The sequence below is a fragment of the Tachysurus vachellii genome, chromosome 26 (assembly GCF_030014155.1).
Source record: "Tachysurus vachellii isolate PV-2020 chromosome 26, HZAU_Pvac_v1, whole genome shotgun sequence".
Taxonomy (NCBI): domain Eukaryota; kingdom Metazoa; phylum Chordata; class Actinopteri; order Siluriformes; family Bagridae; genus Tachysurus; species Tachysurus vachellii.
This window is the reverse complement of record NC_083485.1, coordinates 6,363,889-6,388,272: the sequence shown is the minus strand read 5'-3', so window position 1 is coordinate 6,388,272 and position 24,384 is coordinate 6,363,889. Positions and strand designations below refer to the sequence as shown.

Genomic DNA, 24,384 nt, shown 5'->3' with positions numbered 1-24,384 from the left:
ATGTGGTAGCAGCATAATGCATAATGATACAGATGTATAGATGTAGATACAGGGCAAGAGCTTCAGTTAATGTTCAGCATGATGAAGAAAAAGTGGGATTTCTGTGACTTTAACCGTGGCATGTTAAAGTTGTTGGTGCAAAATGGGGTAGCTTGTTACTAAAACTGCCGATCTTCTTGGATTTTCACACACAAGTTTCTAGAGTTTATATACAATTGTGTGAAAACAGAAGCCGCTAACTGAGCGACAGTTCTGTAGGTGGAAACACTTGATAATAGATAAAAGAGGTCAGGGGAAAATGGCCAAATTGGCATGAGCCATCAGAAAGAATTTAAAGTTGATAATGAAGTTAATGTTAATCTCTAACATCTTTCTCTAATTGAGCAAGTCTGATGTAACGGTGGCAAGGAAAAACTCGCTGAGATGATATGAGGAAGAAACCTTGAGAGGAACCAGATTCAGAAGGGAACCTCATTCTCATTTAGGTGACACTGTACAGTATATAATGTAAATGCTTTCTTACAAATAATCCCTTAACAAGCATCTCAGCATGCACATCAAATCTTGAGGTGGATGAGCTGTAACAGCAGAAGACTACATTGGGTTCCACTCCAGTCAGCCAGAACAATGATTTAAGGCTTGAGGTTGAGGTTTTCTCAAGATTTCTCCAAAAAATTCCAGGTGTTTTACCCAGTCTTCATCTGTCTAGTTTTAGTGAGTCTGTGCCAATGATAGCACCGATCCTTGTTCTTGGCTGAGAGGAGTAGAACCTGATCTGGTCTCCTGCTGTTGTAGCTCCTTCACCTCAAGATTCAATGTTTCTGACATTCTGACAAAACACTCACAATGGATGTAAAGAGTGATTGAGTTTCTACTGACATCCCGTCCACTTAAATCATTTCGGTCATTCTATTGTTTCATCCTGCAAACCCACTACTCTCAGTATGTTTCTTCTGTTTCACTTTTCAGTGCATGTTTACAGGTCTTCCTAATTTAACGAATGGTGGCTGTATACAGTCATCTTGACCATCTACTTCTTTATATTTGAATCGATCATATGACTGAAAACCTGCCGAGGCTTTGATCATGTTTTGCTCTCGTTATCTTTTAAAGCAAAATAATTCAAATTTACCTTAGCAATGGAATTAGCTGTCTTCTGAGCCTGTGTGGCTGTTTCTTTTGCTTGCGTTGCATTCACCAGCGCAGGTCTGAGCACTCTCTCAGCATGCCTCACCTTCTTCTTCACCTCCATCAGGACCTTCTCCTCCACAATGCCCTCTCTCTTCAAAGCTGCCAGGGTCTGAGTGCGCACAACAGGCCAATCCTTTTCTAAGCCTGTTGTAGAGGACAGAATGACAATTAATTTGTTTATTCTATTCTATCATTAATTCTATTCTCTGCTTTATTCTCATTTGCCCTGCAGCTTCTAGTCTGCATTTAAGGAATCAAACATAATGGAGTGCTCTGTTAAAGGAAAATAATCAATGTTGTAATATGGGATAATGCATAGTTTTAAAGTAGTTTTTGACTGTTAAAAAGTGCTGAAACTGCTCACTTCTCTAATGCTAAACTGGCTAAAATGTTTCCCAGCAGAAGTGATGCTTGTAACAGATGCAAACTATCTTCAGCTGATCACCTTCATATGGATGTGCCTGATGCTAATAGGCTACTGGTCTGGCATTTTTGGAACGCTCTCACAGGCACTCCCTACCATCATTGTCCCTAACACATTGACAGCCCTGTTTGACAGCCCTTCCCCCAACACTTGGCATCACCTTCTTGGCTTCCATATAAAGTCCCTGTGTGTCAAGTTTGAGTCTAATCTCCAACATTGCCGCAGCCCAGAACAAACACACTTCCAGGTACAGATGCCTTCCTACTCATTCCCTCAGTTCATTGTGAAGTATTTTGTACTGTGTTTGACTTTGCCTAGTCCTATTGCCACTATCTGCTGGTCACCTGACTCTTACTTTGCCTTCGCCTCATGTTCTGGATCTTTCTGCAGTCTTTTCATTAAAACTGCCTTATCTGTGTTTGTATCTTCATTGCTTGCTTTATATGACACAGTATTAGTTACTATAGACAGATTTATATTTAAAAGTCTCTTAGCTGGTGAGTAAGCAACAGTTTATGCTGTAGGTGCCATAATGTAAGCGATAACTGAAACTTTTTTATTTATAGTCAACTTAACGAAATTTTAAAGGTATAAAATGTAGGACGTGTCGTTCTTTAATAATAAGAAAAAATGCTAGCTGAAATGTTTGATAAATAAATATGCCAGCTGTTATTAGGGGAAAAAATAGCTTCAGGGTAGCAACAGTAACTACGCTTCATGCTGGGCTGCATCACACTATTGTCACGACAGAATCTGGGGTTGGAGTGAATGCAGGATGTAAGAATATATATTGTAAACTAGGATGAAAAACAAGAGCGAGATTTGCATAGTAACATTACAACCGTAACAAAAGACCGTGAGTGCTGTACAAGACAGGTACTATTTTAAATAAGAAACATGATTCAGATGCTTATGGTGGTGTGTGGTATGATCATGTGATCTTATTGGTATTGTATTGCTACCCTGTTTTTGATTATTATGCTACATCCTACTTTATTCCTTAGCTTTTTTTATACCCTACTATTTGTCCTGCTCAACCCTTCTGTTAAACTTTCTTTATACTATAATACATCACACTATTTCTTTCTCTGTAGAATTCAGAAATTTCTAATTTATTTCTATTCTAATCAATTAGTATTTTTATATTTACCCACTCGTTTAATACTATTAGCAGTAAAGTATAATCTGTTCAATCTTTCTGTTGTATTAATAAAATAAATTATCTATTCTATTTCTGTTTTTATTCTTTTTTTACTCCAATTTCAATGATGTGATTAATTTTTTTGTATACTCCTTTTTTTGTATACTCCTTTTTTGTATAAAGAGACTACTGGGCATTATGTTGGAACTAAGGAGACATTAAAGTGTTGTGATGGATTCAGATAAATAAATAATGATTTGTGTGATGACTCTATGGTTAAAAGCTTTACCTTCTATTTGTCTATGGAGAGAAAATGCCTCTGATTCAATCTTCTTTCCTTCCACTACTGAAGCAAGGGCTTTCTCTCGGAGCCCCTGTGTAAGTGTTGTCAGCTTTACAAAGACAGAGACAGATATGATATCATTACACTGTAATACACTATAATTACAGTACTGTTTAAATGAAATACACGTTGTGTAAATGTTCAAAAAGGACATTCCAACGTCAAGTTAACTTTTAAAGGGAAAAAAAGTCAAAAAAATAAAAGGGTATATTTGAGGTATACATAAGCAGTCGAGTGTCGTTTGACATTACTACAAACTGAATTTCTTTACTAAACTCACCTGCTGGAACTCTTCCGTGGTGTTCAGATTGTTGTGAGTGTTTTCCAGCCGTGATTTAAACTCATCTCTGCTCTTATTGAAGAATTGCTCCTTGGACTGAATCAGCAAATCCAACTCAGCCGTCCTGTTGGCCAGGTCTAGACTCTGAAATCAAAGTGGTTGCATTTTCAGGCTTAAAAAAGTTTAGCCTCTTTCTTAAAGACACTGTTAACCATATTATGTGCCATAGGTTTATCTTTGGAAAGGCATTCTAATTATCAGTTTATTAAGATACAGGGGAAAAAAATCCTAGCAGATTATTGTATTTATCTGGTTTTGAGGATCGATGTACATAATGTCTCCAATTTTTCTCTGTGAGAAAATGGCTCTAGTTTGTGAAATTAATTGAATTTGCTAGAAACATCATATTTCTATAAGCTTTTAATGATCAATTTCTCTCTGCCTGCCTCAGTTAAAGGGCTCTTATTAATATTGCATGCATGTACAGCTCATAATTCAGCACGCCTATTAGTCTGATTAATTAATCAACGTGTTGTGTATTTTGGCCTTCTAAAGTGAGTGGTGTGTAGACCTGAATCAGCTGCGGATCCTGTGTTATTGTATTATCTGCTTCACTGAGCTGCTCAATGGAGGAGGTGTTCAGGGGGTTGTTATTTATGTCCTTGTGCTGTTTGGGGAGAGTGGAGGTAACATTTTGTAGAATGGCCTCTGTTTCTTTGTTCTGCTCCTCCACTGACAGGTAGGCAGCACGGGTCTCGTTCGCCTGCCGTGTGAGATTCTCCTTCAGCTGCTGCAAGTCTGACAGTCTGACACACACATACGCATACAATCACCATGACATCTTCGTTCTCTACACAGTAAATAAAATAAAATAAACAAAGACACAGAATACGTTGTAATCAAGAAGACCCAAGAGCTTTTGTGTGGTAGCCCAGTGGGAATCTGGGTAAGGGATGTAGTAGCCTAGTGGGTAAGGTGTAGGCCTACCAATTGGAAGGTTGTGAGTTCAAATCTCAGGTCCACCAAACTTACCGCTGCTGAGCAAGGCCCTTAACCCTCAACTACTCAGCTGTATAAAACGTAAGTCAATCTGGATAAGGGCATCTGCCAATTTCTGTAAATGTTTTACACTTGAAATAGGTTAATTACCTCCAGTAGGTCAGTGAAAATTTGTGCTTTCAACAACCATGTTCAGATAAATATCACACACAAACACTTTAAATAAGCTTGTCTTGCACTTTCACATCAGTGAAAAATAATAGGGAGGACACTTGGCCTAAATCTTTAAGGATTGGTCTTGAACAGGTCTACTATTCTATGCCTGAGAAGGTATTCTTATCGTTCACAGCTCTGTAATCTTTTTTTGGCTGCTTTAATTTTGTCATATAGTTGATATCCAAGTTGTGCAAAAAATGTTTTGAGTTTCTTTTATTATTATTTCTGACTGTGCCATACAGTTTGTCCTGTACAGACTTTTGTGTTGTAAATAGAAGTCCTCCATTCAAATTTCCACTTGAGTTAAAGAAACCAGGAAAGATATTTTGCTCCTTTGATTGATACAATGCCCTGTAGATGCTGTTAGATGCAAACTTCAGTAAACCTAGGCCTATGTGGTGACTTAGGAGCACATTATTTAATTTAATCCAATCCAAGAATTTGTTCAAAAACTGTTCACTATGTAACTATTATAATCTTGAATATTTATTGTCAATGGAAATATTAGCTTATTATAACAGACTAACTTAAAACAGTCTGCTTGCTAGTGGGCTCACTATTCACAATCTAGGCATCATCAAAATATTCCCATAACATTTCAGCTTTTATACGACGTACACACATTATTACTCACCGCTCAGTAAGCTCTTGTAAATGGCGCTCTGCGGAGTTATCCTCTAGTAGATCCAGCAGTATGGAATAAGTTTTGTTAGATGCTTTTAAAGCCTCTCCTGCTAGCACTTCAATATGAGCAGCCATTTCTTTGTGACTGGAAGAAAAAACAACAGAAATGACTTTTTAACATCAGTAAGTTACATCTGATGGTCCCAATGCTTAGATCCTAATTATTTTAATGTGGAAGGTTTCAAATGCATCAAAGTTTGTGCTTTCCAGGACATATAATTAGATACCACACTCAACTTCTCCTCATTTCATTTGCTATTCATTCTAAATAATGTATTCATATTTGCTATACAGATGTACAACCTCTTGCTTTGTGTCCTACATTGCATTTGGTTTCTTAAAGGTGCTAAATAAATGACTCAATCTTCAGTAACCGCTTTATCCTGATCAGGGTCCTGGATCCTATTCCACCAACACTGTGCATGGTGCACGTGATGGGATTTACAAGGATGCCAGTCTACTGCAGCACACGCTCACACTGAAGGATATTTCAAATATCTGCATGTCCAGTCAGCATGTTTTGGACAGATCCAGGAGGTAACCCATAAGAACAAACCAAGAACCCTGGAAGTGTGAGACAGCAATGAAACCCTCTGCACTGCTGCTAAATCGATGAAACTTATATCATTATAGTCAATTAACCTTCAGGTGACTGTGCAGAATCTTTTATTAGACACTTCTAGCACTGGTTAACTTAATCAGCTAACAACATGGCACCATGTTCACTCTCGAGCCATTTGATTCAAATTGAATTCGAAAAACTATGCATGGTTAAGATCCTCCAACCTCCTATTTAGCACTTTGTGAAACCACCAGTTTTAAGCACCCTTATCGACTTCATTACTTCAAGCCATACAATTCATTTTTCTACATTAGTCTCTTGCAGACCAGCAGACACATAATGAGCTGACAGGACTGCAGTGTAATTTCCTAACTCACCTCTTAACCAAAGCTTCCGATTCGTTCACAAAGGCGTTCCACTCTGTCGGTCCTTTTGGGATAATGAATGGGATTACCTGAGACAGGAGGAGAGAAGTCAACACGGTTATTACGCTTCACATTCAAACCACAAAGTTTCATTAAGGGCTGTATTCAAAATTAAGAGTCCTGTATGGTAATTTGTTGTAACTACAGTAATTCATACACAATATAGCACAATGATGCCATTTGAGAAAATATAACCATATTATTATGAAAAAACAGTTCAAAGAATGTCCAGACTATGAACCCTGCACAGACTGCACAGTGGAGCTTGGCAAAAACATCCTAATCAGAGCTAATGCTTCTATCAAAAACTCGCTTTTATGACACTTTAATTACTCCCATAAAATCATGAACCTAGTTAAAGCGAGTTAAAGCGGACAGCTTATCCTTTAAAAACGTGGTGGGAAACTAATTTGATGACACAAAATGGGTACACCATGTCCAAACAAATGTACCTCAGGACAACATTAAAATAGTCTGAAGAGACATCTCACACATACACAGACAGACACAGACTAATTGGATTAAATAGTACTATTTGTGGCATTAAGCTTAAGTAAGACTTAAAATATTCAACATATATTTAACAGACAAAAAAGGGGATAAATATCCATCCATGCAAACATCATCCATATTTCATAGCGATGCCAGGATGTGAGGTATTTGCACTGCAACAGTGTTTAGGTATGATAAGTTGCACATCCACATGAATGCTAGGACTTAGTTTCCCAGAGCATCACATTGCCTCTTGCTTTTTTCCCATAGTTTATCCTGGTGTCATCTCTTCCATAGGCAAGCCATGCGCATGCACCCAGACGTCCTCTTGATGTAAAAAAACAGACCACCTTCTTCTATTGTAGTTGCTTTTGGCAGCGGTCAGGGGTTCAGCACAGTCTGTAGCCACACACCATATGCAGCATTTTTTCAGCACATTTTCAGCAATTTGTGCTACATTAGCTCTTCTGTGGGATTGGACCTGATGAGCTGGCATTCACTCCCAATAAGCATCTTTGGTGTTTCATTGGTTATACTTCCTTGGGCCACTTTTGGTAAGTATTAACTACTGCATACCAGGAACACCCCACAAGACTATTTACGCATTACTATACTATTCCCTGAAATTGCATAACAAATCATTTTTTCGCCTAAAACATCCAAAATGATTCGAACAAACTAGCATAATCATACTCTAAACTGTACTTGATTGCAAGTTCACTTTAGTTAAATCAGTTTAGTTAGAAATTCCGTCAAGTCTTTCCATGTTTAGTGGATTTCAGATATTTTACAATCCCCCTCTCTCACTGATAACCAAGAAAAATCTGTGCTATCTGGAGGAGCAGATGTTCCACAGATGTCATGTCTTGCAACATCATCACAACATGCATTCAACCAAAGCATCCATCTATTCACATTACAAAGAATTACATCCTGTTTAATGAAAGAATCCTGTGCCTGCAATTTCACAATTTAAGTAGTTTTTGAATTCAAAAAAGCACCAAAATCTCCAAACTGCATCACAAAATTTGAAAAAATAAATAAATAAATAAATGAATAAATAAAAAAATCCTGGATTGACATGTTAATTAAATTGTAGGTGTAATTCTGAGGAAACAAAAGGGCTATTGCAGTTTAGCTAACCGTGTTAACACAGTCTGATGCCCTCTCTAGGTGAAAGACAAAATTGCAATGTGTTGGCCAGAAGTCCATCGAACATTCATTCATTCATTCATCTTCTACCGCTTAACCGAACTACCTCGGGTCACGGGGAGCCTGTGCCTATCTCAGGCGTCATCGGGCATCAAGGCAGGATACACCCTGTACGGAGTGCCAACCCATCACAGGGCACACACTCTCGTTCACTCACACACTACGGACAATTTTCCAGAGATGCCAATCAACCTTCCATGCATGTCTTTGGACCGGGGGAGGAAACCGGAGTACCCGGAGGAAACCCCCGAGGCACAGGGAGAACATGCAAACTCCACACACGCAAGGTGGAGGCGGGAATCGAACCCCGACCCTGGAGGTGTGAGGCGAACGTGCTAACCACTAAGCCACCGTGCCCCCCTGTCCATCAAACATACGCTTTATTAAAGAAGCAGTATATCACCTGGAGCTGGATTTGGGACAGTTCTGGCTTAAAATCAGCCTTCCTGATAGGCCTGATAAACCATGCTCGGAATTTTTAGCTGAAGGTTTAGTGCTGAAACATTGGGAATGTATTAGTATGTAACATGTAGGCTTGACAAACTGGGCATGCTTACTAGACTGTTAAGCTCAGAGGTCATCTTCTGAAGCTGTGCCTGTGTTTCTGTGACAGCAGCGAACGTGTCCATGAGAGCACGGCATTCGTTTGTCGCCTTTGGCGTCGTGTTTACTTCCTTGCTGCTTGGACTTCCTTCTTCCTTCAGAAGGCTGCAGTTCATTATGCTGGCAAAGTTGTACAGCTGCATCTGTAGGGCTTGAACAGATGTTTCCAGCTGTGTGAACTGACTGATGAAAGCTTCCCGTGCCTCTGCACAAAAAATAAATAAATAAATAAATAAATTTTATGATTAATTTTGTTGCACTGAGGCTGTTAAAGCTTAGAAAATTTGCCTTTTTAATGTAATAATCAGTAAAAATACATTTATTATACAATTCTTCTGTAATTAATTAACTCACAAATCCTGTGAAATAAATGAAGTATCTCTGATGTATTAACTTGAATTTAGCTCTAGGATGACTAAAAAAACCTTCTAGGCACACATTTGTGGGTTACTCTAAAATATGGAAGCAATTTCTCTGTTAATGCCTTTTACCTTGGATGGCCAGAAAATCCTCCAGTGCATTAGGTAAGTAATCCTCGCCTTGATGCTGATGCAAGTGATTCTCGAGCCTGTGATGCTGGCGCACGTGACTAGGGCGCACGTAGACTCTGTGTCTGAAGCTCCTGCAGTCGTAGTTGGAAAGCAGTCTCTCTAAAGTGTGCAGCTGGCTTTTGAGTTTAGTCGCCTGTGGGAAAAAAGTAAAAGAAACACAGTTGTGTGAGAGTCTGACTGCAGTGTCTTCTTATAAAACATATCTATTATTAGTTACAAATTCTCGTATGCGTTCCTTTGGCTGGTGATTGCAATTCTGATCATAATAAAATAATAAATAATAAATTTAATAAAAGTGAAAAATTATAGTATGTCTAAAACCACTGATGATGCATAGCAGCCTATATACAGTCGTATGCAAAGGTTTAAGAACCCCTGACAATTTCTGTGATTTTCATTTCTAAATATTTGGGTGTTTGGATCAGCAATTTTATATTGATCTATCGGATAACTGAAGGACACAGTAATATTTCAGTAGTGAAATGAGGTTTATTGGATTACAGAAAATGTGCAATATGCATCAAAACGAAATTAGACAGGAGCATAAATTTGGGCACCCCAACAGAAAAATCACATCAATATTTAGTAGAGCCTCCTTTAGCAGAAATAACAGCCTTTAGACGCTTCCTATAGCCTGTAATGTCTGGATTCTGGATGAATGTATTTTGGACCATTATTCCTTACAAAGCATCTCCAGTTCAGTTAGGATTGATGGTTGCTGAGCATGGACAGCCTGCTTCATATCACCCCACAGATGTTCAATGATATTCATGTCTGGGGACTGAGATGGCCATTCCAGAACATTGTACTTGTTCCTCTGCATAAATGCCCGAGTAGATTTTGAGCAGTGTTTTGGGTCGTTGTCTTGTTGAAATATCCAGCCCCAACGTAACTTCAACTTTGTGACTGATTCCTCAACATTATTCTCAAGAATCTGCTGATATTGAGTGGAATCCATGTGACCTCAACTTTAACCAGATTCCCAGTACTGGCACTGGCCACACAGCCCCACAGCATGATGGAACCTCCACCAAATTTTACTGTGGGTAGCAAGTGTTTTTCTTGGAATGCTGTGTTCTTTTGCCACTATGCATAACACCCCTTGTTAGGACCAAATAACTCAATCTTTGTTTCATCACTCCACAGCACCTTATTCCAAAATGAAGCTGGCTTGTCCAAATGTTCTGTTGCATACCTCAAGCGACTCCGTTTGTGGCATGTGTGCAGAAAAGTCTTCTTTCGCATCACTCTCCTGTACAGCTTCACCTTGTGCAAAGTGAATTGTTGAACGATGCAGTGACACCATCTGCAGCAAGTTGATGTTGTAGGTCTTTGGAGGTGGTCTGTGGGCTGTTTTTGACCGTTCTCACCATCTCACCTTTGCCTCTCCAATATTTTACATGGCCTGCCACTTCTGGCCTTAACAAGAACTGTGCCTGTGGTCTTCCATTTCCTCACTATGTTCCTCACAGTGGACACTGACAGCTTATATCTCTGCAATAACTTTTTGTAGCCTTCCCCTGAACCATAATGTTGAACAATCTTTGTTTTCAGGTCATTTGAGAGTTGTTTTGAGGCCTCCATTTTGCCACTCTACAGAGGAGAGTCTACGGTGGCCGGGAAGTGCAAAACAAATTAACAAATCCGAAAACACATTAACAAATCCGAAAACAAATTAACAAATCCCAAAACACATTAACAAATCCGAAAACAAATGAACAAATCCGAAAACACATTAACAAATCCCAAAACAAGTTAACAAATCCCAAAACAAATTAACAAATCCCAAAACAAATTAACAAATCCAAAAACACATTAACAAATCCCAAAACAAATTAACAAATCCAAAAACACATTAACAAATCCAAAAACACATTAACAAATCCCAAAACAAATTAACAAATCCAAAAACACATTAACAAATCCCAAAACACATTAACAAATCCGAAAACACAAGGACAGTCAGACAACCCGGAAACGGTAGTGTATCGTTTTTGAATGGAAACTTACCGATCATTGGACAAGACACCTGTCACTCAAGATATACAGGTATGGAATCTTATGTGTAATGTGTAAAGTTCTCCGTTTAAATATAAGAAAATAACAGAATTAATCCACAGTAATCCATTCCATCCATCCATTCCAACTTTTCCCTGTGGCAGACTGTTGAACTTCATGTATACTTTGAGTGACAGGTGTCTTGTCCAATCACAAACTATACCAACCGCTTCCGGGTTGTCTGAAATGTCGTTGTGTTTTCTGATTTGTTAATGTGCTTTCGGATTTGTTAATGTGTTTTCTGATTTGTTAATGTGTTTCGTGCACCGATTCAGACAACCCGGAAGCAGTAGGTATAGTTTGTGAATGGAAACTTACCGATCATTGGACAAGACACCTGTCATTAAAGATATACAGGTGAATGAAAGGTGTCTCGTCCGATGATGGTAAGTTTCCATTCACAAACTATACCAACCGCTTCCGGGTTGTCTGACTTGTTAATGTGTTTTCGGATTTGTTAATGTATTTTGGGATTTGTTAATTTGTTTTCGGATTTGTTAATTTGTTTTCAGATTTGTTCATTTGTTTTGGGATTTGTTAATTTGTTTTCGGATTTGTTAATTTGTTTTCAGATTTGTTCATTTGTTTTGGGATTTGTTAATTTGTTTTGGGATTTGTTAATTTGTTTTGCACTTCCCGGCCACCGTAAGAGTCAAAGAGAACAACAACTTGCAATTGGCCACCTTAAATACCTTTTCTCATGATTTGATGCACCTGTCTATGAAGTTCAAGGCTTAATGAGCTCACCAAACCAATTGTGTGTTCCAATTAGTCAGTGCTAAGTAGTTACAGGTTTTCAAATCAATAAAATGGCAAGGGTGCCCAGATTTATGCACCTGTCTAATTTCGTTTTGATGCATATTCCATTTTCTGTTAATCCCATAAACCTCATTTCCCTACTAAAATATTACTGTGTCCTTCAGTTATTTGATAGATCAATATGAAATTGCTGATCCAAACACCCAAATATTTATAAATGAAAATCATGTTTTTGAAACTGACTAAACAGGTGGAATCAGATGTAGCTGAATGAATGCATTCAGTTTATATGTATAACGCTTTTAAAAATTCACATTGTCTCAAAGCAGCTTTAGAGAAATATAGAAACAGAAGAGGAAAAAAAATATATATATAATAATAAGAAGAATAAAAAATAAGAATTAAAAACAAATAAATTAACACATACAATTAAACTTTAAATTTAATTAAAAAATAATGAAAAATTTAAAAAATACTATATCCCGTACAGCTTCACCTTGTGCAAAGTGCGCTAAATTGTTGAACGATTCACAGTGACACCATCTGCAGCATAAGGAAAAACTCCCTGAGATGATATGAGGAACAACCAGCCTCAGAAGGGAACCCATCCTCATTTGGGTGACAGTGGGCAGGAAATAATGTGAATGTAGATAATGTCCTTTCTACAACAGTTTATAATAGTGCACCCGAGAGCTCCTGAGGACCTAATGGGTCATCATAAACTCTGAGTTCACCACAGACCCAACACTAATTCCTTCCTGTCAGTGATTACTGATAAACACCAGACCATACAGCTGACTGACACAACATTGGTTCAAAGAAGGTATGATACTACAACATAATTTATAATGAACACTTAACCTAAAGCTACTGCTGTACCTTTCCTTTCCTCACACTGGAGACTCCTTCAAAATCCCCATGTAGAAAAATTAACCACATCCAAAATTAAACAAGTGAAATAAATTGAAATAAATTTGAAATAAATCATGCCCTGATGATATAGAGTTACCTCGAGAGTGCACATACTGTATGTAAAATGTGTGAAGCCTTAATAAATGATAGCTCATAAGAATATCTGTCTACCTGAGACCCGAGTCCTTCTCCTTTCACTGACATTTATCTCCTTTTTCTCAGCAAACTATCTATCTCTTATAGTATAGGATACTTGTTTTTTTTTTGCCTGATTTTAATAGCTAGGTATGTTTCTTGTTATAAAAGATAATTAAATCCAAGGGCAAAGTTATTGAGGTGCTGTTATTCAGACATGTTGACAGATTTATTTTAGTTCACCTCAATACAATCTCAGATGGCTGTGAAACACAATATTGCATTATAAATGGAAATTGAGATGTCAGAGGTTTGATTAATATGTGACTTAGCACATATCTGAACAAAAAGGGATTTATATTTTAGTTCTAGAGGAAAACATATCATGCTGGAATAACAATTAGTCTAAGTTATAGTAAATAAAGTGACATTATTAAAAGATATATATACTGGCTTCTCTCACCATATAATTGAACTATATTTCTGCTGCATGTAATTTGTCTCATATATATATATATATATATATATATATATATATATATATATATATATATATATATATATATATATACACACACACACACACACACACACACTCACCGGCCACTTTATTAGGTACACCTGTCCAACTGCTCGTTAACGCAAATGGCATTACGTGGCAGCAACTCAATGCATTTACGCATGTAGACATGGTCAAGACGATTTGCTGCAGTTCAAACCAAGCGTCAGAATGGGGAAGAAAGGTGATTTAAGTGACTTTGAATGTGGCATGGTTGTTGGTGCCAGACGGGCTGGTCTGAGTATTTCAGAAACTGCTGATCTACTGGGATTTTCACGCACAACCATCTCTAGGGTTTACAGAGAATGGTCCGAAAAAGAGAAAATATCCAGTGAGCGGCAGTTCTGTGGGCGCAAATGCCTTGTTGATGCCAGAGGTCAGAGGAGAATGGCCAGACTGGTTCAAGCTGATAGAAAGGGGACAGTAACTCAAATAACCACTCGTTACAACCGAGGTATGCAGAAGAGCATCTCTGAACGCACAACACGTCAAACATTGAGGCAGATGGGCTACAGCAGCAGAAGACCACACCGGTACTAGTAAGGTGTACCTAATAAAGTATATATATATATATATACAGTTGAGGCCAAAATTATTAGCCCCCCAGGAATTTTGGAACATTTTCCTAAAGATCTTTCCAATTTTTGTAGCATTGATAAAACTTGATATAATCAAACATTCACCAGTGCTATTTAGTAGCTTTTGGTACATTTTGAAATATAAAATACATTTATAGGCTTGCTTTATAATCAAATATAGTGAAAATGGGGTGGTCAAAAATATTAGCCCCTTGTGAATATTTGCTTTCAAAACACACCCAATTAATCAATCAGCTTTCAAAACACACCAAATTAATCAATCAGTTTTCAAACCACACCTGTGCAGTCAATTGGCTTCCTAACAATACCTGGGCATTCAATCAGCATTAAAGGACTCCAAGGAACAGGGCACTTGAACACATTATTGGGAGAGACTATTTTTACTCACCATGCCAAAGACAAAGGAAATCAGTCTTGAGCTCAGAAAGAAGATAGTGGAGACTCATGATAAGGGGGAAGGTTATACTGCCATTTCCAAGCGTTTCACAGTGTCTAGAACCGCCGTACGTTGCATCATTGCCAAGTACAAGGAGACAAATTCTGTAAGAAACAAACCTGGGCGTGGTCGTAAGCGCAAGATTTCAAGAACCCTGGAGAGGAAAATAGTCAGAGATATCAGCAAGATGCCCCGGACATCTGCCAAGATGATTGTTGCTGACCTGGCCTCTTCTGGAGTTGATGTTTCAAGGAACACAGTTGTGAGGGCTCTTCATCGTGGTGGGCTTCAGGGCCATCGTCCCAGAAGAACCCCTTTACTCAAACAGCGGCACATCACAGCTAGACTGAGGTTTGCCCGTGAACATTTGAAAGGTAAAGATGAGTTTTGGGAGTCTGTGCTTTGGTCTGATGAGACTAAACTGGAACTGTTTGGGCACATGGATGTTGCTTATGTTTGGTGAAGAAAGGGTGAGGCCTTCAACTCTAAGAACACAGTTCCCACTGTTAAACATGGTGGTGGCAGCATCATGCTGTGGGGCTGTTTTGCAGCTTCAGGCACAGGGAGCCTTGTTCGGGTGCATGGCATCATGAAAAAAGAAAATTATGTTGACATTTTGAGGGATAATATGCAGAAATCTGCTCGTAGTCTAGCCTTAGGTCAACGCTGGGTCTTCCAACAAGACAATGACCCAAAGCATACATCGAAATTGGTCCAACAGTTCCTGAAGGATACCAAAACCAAGGTCCTGGAGTGGCCCGCACAGAGCCCAGACCTCAATCCTATTGAGAATTTGTGGTGAGTGCTCAAAGTCAATGTCCATGCTCGGAAGCCATGTAATTTGGACCAGCTGGAGCAATTTGCAATGGAAGAATGGGCTAAAATCCCTCAGGAAACCTGTGCCAACCTAGTAAAGAACTACTCTAAGAGGTTGTTGTCAGTTGTGGCTCAGAAAGGGTTCACTATTGACTATTAATGACCGGGGGCTAATAATTTTGGACATTTCATTTTTGCCCTTTCTTGTTTCAACTCACTATTTCAATTAAATATCCTAATCAAACTTAGTGGAGATTTTGTCTTTGTTATTTTGGAAACAAATACACTATAAAACACTTGTTGTTAATGGTCATTTCCATGGAGAAATCAAGAGTTTTGTCTAATTTCATAAGGGGGCTAATAATTTTGGCCTCAACTGTATATATAGCAGAAAAGCATCTCAGAATGCACAATTATCAAAACTGCAGAATAACACATCTGGTTCCACTCCTACCAGCCAAGAACAAATATCTGAGGCCAGAGCTGGACAGCCTCATTGAGAATGAACATGTACAGTATGAAGCTTTATCCAGTATTCATCTGACAGGTTCAGTCAATCTATCAGTTTAAGTATGGATATCTTTTTCTCTTATACAGCTTCATTTCTTTCCCAAATATATGTTACTGCTATGAACATATTACTGCTATATTACCAAGTAAATAACACAAACATAATGTTAACAAACAGTATATTCATGTTTCTACAGGCCCAGAGTTTACTCTAATATAACAACTCTCCAAAATTACCTTCTATTACAGCAAGTAACTCCCTTATCCACAAAGTGATTTTTAATATTTCTGAGTTAATGAAGATGCATTAAAAATAATTTAATCTTGATATTTGTTTCAATCCCATTTTCAAATGAAATGTAACTAAAAATTCAACAACTGCATCTAGTTCTATTCATACACACTGTTCTTTTTAAACCTTATCCTGAACTGGCTTCTTTAATACAAACCAATGCCTCTATTGTGTCTTCATTCTCAAGCATCTAGAAAGCTGGATCACCTTTAATACATTTTCAGTGTTCTACGTAAAGTCTGTTGTGTCTCTAGCTTTACATTTCTGTTTTCTCTTTGGCAAACACAAGCATGGCACATGGCATGCTTATTCTCTCTGAATGGAGAAATGATGCTACATGCCTCAGTAATTTTGTACTGTTAGGAGTAAAATGAGCATGGTTGGAAAGCACTCTTGGCAACCTGTGATAGCGGGACATCAGAACAGTGCAGTGGTAAGCTAGAATACACAAACAGGAGACAGCACTGAATGTGTGCTATGGATGTTTGAAATAGTGTAGAAGAATTTATTAAAGCAACAGGTATAAGTCTGGTTCGTTTGAGTCTAAAAGCATTTAAAAGTCTTCAGAGTTTCTTCTAAGCTAAAGGACTTGAATATGAATTTTGTATAAATCTTGTCAGGGATAAGACTTAAAAATAAAAACTATACACTAAAAAACTAGACAGATTTATATAGTATATTAGCCCAAAGATAAAGAAAAAGTAAATGCTTTCAGAATAGTTTGAACTATATTATTTTTGTGTAACAGTAGTCTGAAATCTTTCCAACAATTAGAGTACTTAACTTAATAATAATGACATATCAAGCTCTTGGTTTAATGGTTTATAGATTTGTTGTCACATGTCCTACATACAACATACAAGTTCCTGTTTTCACTTATGTTCATAGCAATAATACAGCAATCGTTCCTTCACCAGCATTCATTCTCTCTCTCTCTCTCTCTCTCTCTCTCTCTCTCTCTCTCTCTTTCTCTCTCTCTCTCTGTTTGTCATTTAACAGGTAAACACAGTATGTACAAACTTCTTTGTTGATTTACACAGCCGATATTTCTTCCATAAAGGTCCCTTAAGAAAAAACTTCTCAACTGTACTGTCGTTAACAGCAAATTAACAAATGTGTGTGTAACCCAGATTAATTACTTCACTTTTAATTCAACTGCATAAAAAATGATCTACTGTCACTTTAAAATTTGGCAATTAGGATTGTGAACACTATTATTTTAGCCATGCCCCTTGTCATGAACTCACATTGGTGGAGAGAGAGAGAGAGAGAGAGAGAGAGAGAGAGAGAGAGAGAGAGAGATTATGGATAAAAATAATGCTGAACGGACATTTGGTGAATTATTACATGCTACTTACATATAAACAACTGCGCATTTCACTGTAATTTAACATTTCAGTGGATTGTTCTGGTTATACACACCATCTACTGATGTATTTTATAGAGCTTGGAATTGTGAGTACTGGCGTGACATAAGTTTTTAAATGGTGATATAAGTTCATTTTTCCTGTATAAACTTGTTTAGATTTTGTTTTCAGTTACAAGTCTGAGGAAAAAAAATTCAAGATGGAGATCTACACGCACAAGTTTCTAGAAGATTCAAGTACTTTGCGCCAATGATAATCTACAGACAAGTCTTATTATACAGGCCTTTTTTATTCACTCCTTAAATCTGCTAGCTATTTTTATTTTTGCCAAGCTAAAAAGACTGTAGTAATCACACTCTTTACACATAAATTAAACTTACCGCACCCAGTCAGTAGCATGCTGAATAAATGGCTATATAAGTACTTCAACTATCTGTTCAAAATACATTATACAACAATAGATTCCAGTCCACTAATTTGACTGAGCAATCATTTCCAATAACAGCACTGGAACGTTTTGTCTGCACAACTCAGCTTGCCTGCGTTTGTGACATAAAATTTCAAACCGGTAAGTGTAGGCAACATCATCAGCGAAAATGGCAAACACTACTTTTATATAACCTTTAGCTTAAAATATGAACACTTATAACAGGAAAGAAGTATTTACTAGAAGAGCCTTTAAAAAATGCACAAGCTAGCTAGTGACATGCCGTAAAGCGAGTGTGGCTTCTTTGTTATCCATTTCTGTTTGCGAAGCTAAGAATGAATGAATCAAGACGTTAGTAAATGAGTGTTAATTCATATTCATGTCAGAAGCTCTAAACGTTCCTCCTGTCTGCCAGCGGAAGTCACAGTCTCCTGAACACTAGGCTGATTCCAACATTTGCCTACAGTTTAATTCCTGTTTCATGTATTCCTCAGTATAGTTGTAAAGCCAAATTCTTTACTGCCTTAATGTTTTCTTCATTTGCTATAGTATACACTCATCATCCACTTTAAGACGAACAGCTGAACACCTGCTTGATTATGCAGGTATTTAATCAGCCAATCATGCGGCAGCTGAGCTTTATCTGTTCACTCCAAACAGCAGAAGACATAGGGTTCCTGTCAAGAACAAGAGATTGAGGCTATCATGAGCACAGACTCATCAAAACTGGATGGTTATTAAAAAAGTCACCTTGTCTTTTTCCAGTCTGTCCAGTTCGGGTGTATCTGCCTATGATACCTTCTTGGTTGTCAGTGGCGGTTCTAGGAATTTTCTGTAACAGGGGCCATTAAGGGGCCACATGTTACATTCAGGGGCCAAGTACAGGGTACATCCAAGCACACAAAATAATTTATTCAGTTTGGTGCAAATACATTTCGGCAGTCATTCCTTTTTCAAACGCTCGAGTGCCGCCAATTGTTTGGGGGTGGAATTGCATCTGTGATCTGTGATGTGAAAAATTCTCCGGTTTCTCTTCTCGTCGACGATTGATGGAACGGGGGCCAATCAGGGGCCAATCAAATTTCAGCAGGGGCCAGGGCCTCTGTGGCCCTGCCTCTAGAACCACCCCTGTTGGTTGTTCTGTGCTTCTCCCCACCATGGAGTTCTTATTTGAGTTACTATAGACTTCTTGTCTGCTCAGACAAGTCTGAACATTCTCTCCTCTTCCTTCTTATCAACATGGTCTGCAGGATCATGCTATGCTCACAGTATATTTCTTGTTTGTTGTGAACTTCCCAGGAGATCAGCAGTTCTGAAGATACTCAAACCAGCCCAGCAGGTACCAACCATATGCCACAGGTAAAGTCACAGACATTATAATTTTCCCCTGTTCTGCTGGTTAATGTGAACAATAACTGAAGCTCTTGACCTCAATCTGTATCATTGTATGCACTGTCCAGCTGTCACATGATTGGCTGATTAGATACCTGCATAAATGAGCCAATGTACAGAGGTTCCTATTGTTGTACTGTTTATTGCACAAGCTGTATACCTTTTAATCTGTGGTTGTGTGCCTGTGCACTGACCAGTGCCTGTTTAAGTACATTGAGTTATTTGAAAATCCTGGTAATATGGGTTCAAATTCTCTATGATTCTTCCTTGTTAAATGCTTCTTAGTTTGGACAACATGTATCCATTTGTTGTAAAACCCGAAATGACTATTTGGATTTGCTATAAGAACAGAAATACACACACACACACACACACACACACACACATGCACATACACACCTGGTCTCTGATGAGACTGTAGCACACAGGACACTCCTCACACTGGTGGGTCAGGGGGTTTTGGTAGTGGTTAAGTTCACACTTGTCACACTTGTAACCCACAAATCCTTGGCGGCATGGACACGTCCCGTTGGCGTGGCATTGCATGGACACTGATCCCATTGGGTCACAGTTACAGACTGCAGTTTTTGAAGACAGAGAGACAAAACAAGGATGCACATTAAATGTTCCAAGATATTTTTTCCAAGATATTGCAGCAAGTTTGTATCTCATGCTTTTCCTATTCGCATAGTTTATAGCATAGTAAGGCTTAATGAAGCCAACATTTTATATTGGTATATTCTGAGGTCTGGGAAGATTAAATAAAGCTTTATTTGTACAACATGCATTAATTGTGTTACACAACATAATGATCTCCATGTCATGGATTAGATATCTGCATATGATGAAAACAGTTGATTTCCATTCTCAATATATCACAATATAGAAAAACTGGTTCTTACCATAGCACCAATTGAATGATTACTTATAGTACTACACAGTACAGAAATTTGGTCAATTCTGATCTTTTAATTTAAGTGGGTTGAAAATTGTGTACCTCTGCAGCCTCTGGAGGAAAAGCCAAAAAATCCCATTTTACAGACGTCGCACATTTTGCCCTCGATACCTGATCGACATGTACACTGGCCTGTGATTGGGTGACACATTGGGGATGAGGAGCCGATTGGATTGCAGTTACAACTGTAGAGAAGAAATAAAACAAGCTAATGAATTGCTCCAGATTTTCATTGATCAGTTGAAATTATCTGATACTATTTTTTAACATTTATTAATTATTGAACATGTTCACAGAATGTCTCTTGTAGCAAAGGTAGGAAGTATAAGTGCTTAAACAACAACAGGGTATCATAAACAGCGCATGTTTCTTTGTGGAACAAAACTGTATGAATTTTAAAGGAAGAAAAAATTCAATTGAAGTTGTTAGAGCAGAAGATAACTAAACTAACCAAATTCAACAAATATGACAAGTCTGACATTTAGCTAAAATATCTGTCCTGCATTGTAGCCTTCTTGAAATACTTTTAAATGAAGGGACAGAACTTTTAATTTGAGATACAGCTCACGGCAACAGTCAAGACCATGCAGAAAGGAATTGAGAGTTCTTCAGTCGTTTGATGGACAAACCAGGTAACACAATTGCACAGACTGGAGAGTCTGACTCCTAACCCTAAGGTTGGGGGTTCGAGTCTCAGGCCGGGCACGACTGAGGTGCCCTTGAGCAAGGCACCGAACACCCCCAACTGCTCCCCGGGTGCCGCAGCATAAATGGTTGCCCACTGCTCCAGGTGTGTGTTCATGGTGTGTGTGTGTGTTCACTTTGGATGAGTTAAACGCAGAGAACAAATTCTGAGTATGGGTCACCAAACTTAGCCGTATGTCACGCCACTTTCACGTCACTTTCAAATTATTGCACTGCATCTGGTGTCATTCAGATAAGGATAGGCTTTTTTGAGCCTTCTTCCTAAAATTGTCTCAGGGAGTTTTTCTTTGCCACCATGGCCTCTGCTTTGCTCATTAAAGATGGATTTATACATTTAACATGTATACCCTGAATTTATAATATATCTATTTCTGTAATGAGAAGTGAATGTTAAAAGTTTGGGACCCGCTGTGCTTGATGGACAGATTGATATATGAATAAAGGCAAGTGTGTAACTACCTGTTGCAGCCTAGCCCTGGCTGCATGTTGAAGTAACCGAACTCGCACTGTCCACAGTCTCTTCCTGTCACATGTCTTAAGCACAGACATCTTCCTGTGTGAGGATCACAATCATCCACTGCCCCCAAAGTGCCAGAGGGGTTACAGACACAGGCTGAAAATTACAGACCACACATGTCTAGTTCAGTATGATCCGGAGATCTAAAATCATTTAGCAAAGATTGAAGTAAGCTGAAGTGAAACTGAGTTATTGTTACCATCCTGAAGATTATTTACTATATCATCATGACCGTTATGTTTCACTTATATTACAGCAGCTTGCTGTTTGTAATAATAATGACTTTATTTTCAAAATCAATCTGTTCACACATGCAGACACACTCACGTAAACACTTTTGGGAAGGCCGCAGGCTTCTATCTAGAGCGTTTCCATAGTAACCGCTTTGGCATTTTTCACATCGGTCCCCGTCTGTGTGTCCTAAACACTTGAGGCAGCGGCCGGTCACGTGATCGCACACGCCTACAGCATTGGGGTCCGTGTTCTCGTTACACTCGCACCTTACACATGGCCGCACCTCACCATGCCAGCCAAGTGGATCACCGTGGAAACCGTCCTCACATAACTCACATCTGGTTCCTGTAAATCCGTTGAACATGCATGCACAATAACATGACCTTTGTTCTTTTTGGCACGTAGCAATTAACATAATCTCACCTCAGAACCATTAAAACAATTATTAGAATGGTTGGATTTATTGCACATTGTAAAAATTGAAAAAACTGTGACTCACCCCTCTGTCCTGCTGGGCAGTTGGTACATACCACCTCGCCTGTCTCTGGCACCTGGGCACAAGTGGTACGGTCTGGGCAGGGGCAGGGCACACAGTCTCCTGGGCTGCCAGTCAATGTGTTCCCATAGTAACCATCCTGACAACGCTCACAAGAGGGACCGGTTGTGAAGTCTGTGCAGTCACAGACACCTGGATCAACACACACGTACACACACACACTTTAATGAATTAATACAGACTTGCACATCGGAGGACCAAAATACCGCATACCCTGTATACCCACTCGCTCATTACAGACACTGTTTCATGCCCAGGGTGACACTGCAGTCTTACACTCACTGAGAAGAGCTGGCACAAAAACACCTGACACATACAAGCTTTGCAGGAGAGCACGAGCCTGGTGAATACATTATGAGTTTCTCTAAGAACAGACAAATCGAAGTGTGTCAGGGCAGCCTAGAAATGTGGAACTGGGCATGGATGTGGCATCCATTTGGTTTCTGACCGCATCCTTACACAACGTCAGATAACTTTACAAGCAAATGCACACACACCACCACAGAACACATCACTGACAAGGGAACGCTTTATTGACGCTCTATTGCTGACAGATTCAGGGCAGAGCGTGTACCACCTTTTCTCAACAGTAGAGGGCAATGTATCGTTACTGTCCAAAAAAAAAGAGTTAAAAGGAGCAAGTGGTGGGGGAAGGGGATGTAGATAGAGAGAGAGTTAGTGAGTGAGGCAAACCCATGTGTGGCCAATTCAGAATCTAAATCCAGCCCGACTGTAATTGCTTTAGAGACGTGTTTAGAGAAAAGAAGAATCTAAGGGTAAAAATGCTAAAGTAAAAAATTTACAGACAAACAAGCCATCACACAAACCCCTTGGGCCAACAGTGTCCCATGCCTCATTCCAATATCAGAAAGCGCTTTAGGAAAAGACATCCCAAACGTCATTCTTTTTATAACCTTGTTTTCCTCTTTCCTTACGGACAGGGTGCTAAAATTGATTTTAAGTCACGTGTGTCAGAATCAAATCCGTATGCTCTGCTAGTACTGCATAAAGCCCTGAACTGTAGATGCTTGAACGACACACTGGTGACTTTGTTAAGCATCTAAAGAGAGACCGGATGCTTTGATGGTAGTTCAGTGGCTCTGAGTTTAAATCCCAGGACTGTCACAGAGCTGACGTTTGGTCTTTGAGCAAGACCCCCTGCTCAAACTGCTTAGCTATAGGCTTGGATTGCATTGCAGCGGGTTGTGGGGGAAAAGCATTTTCCGAATGAACAAATAAAAAGCAAAGTAGAATGAGAGAGAGAGATGCTGATCCCGGAAGCTGTATATACTGTATTAGACAGTACATGATACCATCATACATCCTGAATGAATCTGGTTACTGAGTTCCTGTGTGAAGTCCATATCATCAGCAGAATTCATATACACCCTGAAATCAGTATATTGATTCAAATATTTTTATATTTCCTCTACTTATCTCAGGACTCCTGTCTGCAATATGCTTATGTCAGTTGAGACATCTTTACTTGTAGAAGAGTAATAAATTATTATTTCCATATCTGATGTCACCCAGAAGAGGCAGGGTTCTCCAAAGGTTTCATATTTTTCATTTTAGGCTTCTTTTCAACTTGAATGGTTTTCTGTGATTTTTGCACAAAAGTACTACAATTGGTGAAATTACATACAGAGGATTCTTGTATTAAACTACTACCAGTGAAGCCCGAAGACAGAACAGGGATTTGGCTGAATGTATGTTGTGATGTCCGCACACAACAGACCGAAATCTATGGAAAATCTGCAATTATTTTTGATCCTCTGAATATCGCAAAGCTTTCTTTATTTTGCCTTAATTTATTTAGCTTGTAAAATCTTCTTTGTGTTTCTTTGTGTCACCTCTGGCTTGTTCATTAGGGATCTAAACGTGCTTCGGATTTTCAGTAAAGCTCTATACAAATCAAATTACTTGAAAATAAATTTTCCATATTATTAGGAACACCTGCACATCATGTAATTATCCAGCTGTTGGAAAAACATTTTCTGGATTTTTTCCAATCTTCTGCTGCCCGGTTTCA

At 38.7% G+C, this 24,384-nt stretch overlaps 1 protein-coding gene across 2 annotated transcripts in view; it reads right to left on the bottom strand.

Annotated features, from left to right (window-relative positions):
* lamc3 (laminin, gamma 3) overlaps positions 1-24,384 on the bottom strand; it is a 107,058-nt gene that overhangs the window by 1,626 nt on the left and 81,048 nt on the right. For both annotated transcript variants that reach the window (XM_060863065.1, XM_060863066.1), the window contains exons 13-25: positions 22,296-22,484; positions 21,890-22,141; positions 21,505-21,658; positions 20,383-20,525; positions 19,785-19,963; positions 9,064-9,256; positions 8,527-8,777; positions 6,218-6,294; positions 5,229-5,363; positions 3,951-4,185; positions 3,380-3,523; positions 3,046-3,148; positions 1,133-1,335 (exon numbers count right to left, since the gene is read on the bottom strand). In XM_060863065.1, coding sequence (XP_060719048.1) covers positions 1,133-1,335; positions 3,046-3,148; positions 3,380-3,523; positions 3,951-4,185; positions 5,229-5,363; positions 6,218-6,294; positions 8,527-8,777; positions 9,064-9,256; positions 19,785-19,963; positions 20,383-20,525; positions 21,505-21,658; positions 21,890-22,141; positions 22,296-22,484 — 2,258 coding nt within the window. The remainder of the gene's footprint in view (positions 1-1,132; positions 1,336-3,045; positions 3,149-3,379; positions 3,524-3,950; positions 4,186-5,228; positions 5,364-6,217; positions 6,295-8,526; positions 8,778-9,063; positions 9,257-19,784; positions 19,964-20,382; positions 20,526-21,504; positions 21,659-21,889; positions 22,142-22,295; positions 22,485-24,384) is intronic.